This window comes from Austrofundulus limnaeus, unplaced genomic scaffold (genome assembly GCF_001266775.1).
Source record: "Austrofundulus limnaeus strain Quisiro unplaced genomic scaffold, Austrofundulus_limnaeus-1.0 Scaffold3080, whole genome shotgun sequence".
Lineage (NCBI taxonomy): Eukaryota > Metazoa > Chordata > Actinopteri > Cyprinodontiformes > Rivulidae > Austrofundulus > Austrofundulus limnaeus.
In genome coordinates this window covers 5,685-7,712 of record NW_013955482.1, presented here as the reverse complement: position 1 = coordinate 7,712, position 2,028 = coordinate 5,685, and the positions used below count along the sequence as shown (strand labels likewise).

At 42.6% G+C, this 2,028-nt stretch overlaps 1 protein-coding gene across 1 annotated transcript in view; it reads right to left on the bottom strand.

Annotated features, from left to right (window-relative positions):
* Positions 1 to 650: 650 nt before the first annotated feature.
* The window catches only part of LOC106511690 (poly(rC)-binding protein 3), a gene marked incomplete at its 3' end in the record, with an annotated part of 7,011 nt that continues 5,633 nt past the window's right edge, over positions 651 to 2,028 (bottom strand). The window contains 1 exon segment of the mRNA XM_014000434.1: positions 651 to 782. Coding sequence (XP_013855888.1) covers positions 651 to 782 — 132 coding nt within the window.

The following is a 2,028-nucleotide window of genomic DNA, read 5'->3' as shown; positions in this document are numbered from 1 at the left end:
ACTTTAGCTTTAACAAGGATTTAGCTACTTCTGTTTGCTAGCTTTTTTCAGCTTTTAACTGGTATTTTGCTATTTCTGAATTTTAGCAGTTGTTTTTATAACTTTAGCTAATGTTTGCTACATTAGCATTTAGCCTTTCACTACTTTCAGCTAGTCTTCTGCTAATTTCAGCCAAAGGTTCACCCTAGAGTCTAGCTAGCATTTTATTTCTACTTTAGCCTCTAGTGTTTTGCTAAGTTTGGCTTGATGCTTTGCTAGCGTCACAGTTGGATTTTTTTGCTACTTTAGCTGTTACAAGGATTTAGCTACTTCTATCTATTTGCTAGCTTTTTGCAGCTTAGTATTTTGCTATTTCTGAATTTTAGCAGTTTTTAAAACTTTAGCTAATGTTTGCTACAATTAGCATTTAGCCTTTCACTACTTTCAGCTAGTCTTCTGCTAATTTCATCCAAAGATTCACCCTACTCTAGAGTCTTGCTAGCATTTTATTTCTACTTTGGCTTTCAATTAGGATTCAGCTACTTTTATCTGTTCTATTTGCTAGCTTTTTGCAGCTTTTAATTAGCATTTTGCTACTTTTGGATTTTAGCAGTTGTTTGGTTGTTCGCAGGAAAACAACTTCCAGACAGAAAACAAAAACTGTCTCCAACCTCTCGGATCTCTTTGATCTTTGAGCCTCCCTTGCCGATCAGAGAGCCACACTGGCTCCCCGGGAACACCAGCCGAAGTGTCACAGGAGGCTTGCTCGTCACGTTGCTGTTCGTCATGGCGGCGGTGATGTCCTGCGGGACAAAACAGAAACATGTTGCTGCTTTTTCTTCAGCTTTGTCGGCTTTATTTGACGTGTCCTTTTGGGTTGTCTTGCAAGACTGAGTAAAGGTTTATTTGCWGTCGTTCAAACAGAAAGGCTGTTAAATTCTGTTTGTGGAACAAGATGTTGGAAAAATACAACCAGTTTCACAACTAGTGAAGAAATCAGTGAGTTTTAAAACTCAAAAACCCGATTTTTTATTGAAAAAAAAACATAATTAACACGTTTCAACTAAAAACACAAATCTTCTTTTGGGGGAAATCTGAGAAAATGTTTAATTTCATTTCAGCAGCTCATCTCAACAGATCTGGTTCTGTTCTGGACTTCCACAGATCACTGTGTCTTCCACTAACTCTCCTTAAAGCTCTATCATACAAATAAGAAGCCATACGTGAACATTGTTAAAAACCTCCGTCTTCTCTAAACCAAAGACAGATCCAAATCTGAATTTGTTTGTGAACCATGTCCACCGTCCAATTATCAACACAAAGGTCAAAAACCTGCCTCTCTGATGGTATGGGGGTGCATTAGTGACTCTATGGGCAACTTACACATGTGGAAAGGCTCAACACAACATTACCTCTAAAACCTGCAGACCTGGTCTCATCAGGTCCTCTAAAACCTCCAGACCTGGTCTCCTCAGGTCCTCTAAAACCTGCAGACCTGGTCTCCTCAGGTCCTCTAAACCTTCCAGACCTGGTCTCCTCAGGTCCTCTAAAACCTCCAGATATGGTCTCCTCAGGTCCTCTAAAACCTCCAGACCTGGTCTCATCAGGTCCTCTAAAACCTCCAGACCTGGTCTCCTCAGGTCCTCTAAAACCTCCAGAGCTGGTCTCCTCAGGTCCTCTAAAACCTCCAGACCTGGTCTCCTCAGGTCCTCTAAAACCTCCAGACCTGGTCTCATCAGGTCATCTAACACCTCCAGACCTGGTCTCCTGAAGTCCTCATAAACCTCCAGACCTGGTCTCCTCAGGTCCTCTGAAACCTCCAGACCTGGTCTCATCAGGTCATCTAAAACCTCCAGACCTGGTCTCCTCAAATCCTCTAAAACCTCCAGACCTGGTCTCCTCAAATCCTCTAAAACCTTCGGACCTGGTCTCATCAGGTCCTCTAAAACCTCCAGACCTGGCCTCATCAGGTCCTCTAAAACCTCCAGACCTGGTCTCCTGAAGTCCTCTAAAACCTCCAGACCTGGTCTCCTCAGGTCCTCTAAAACC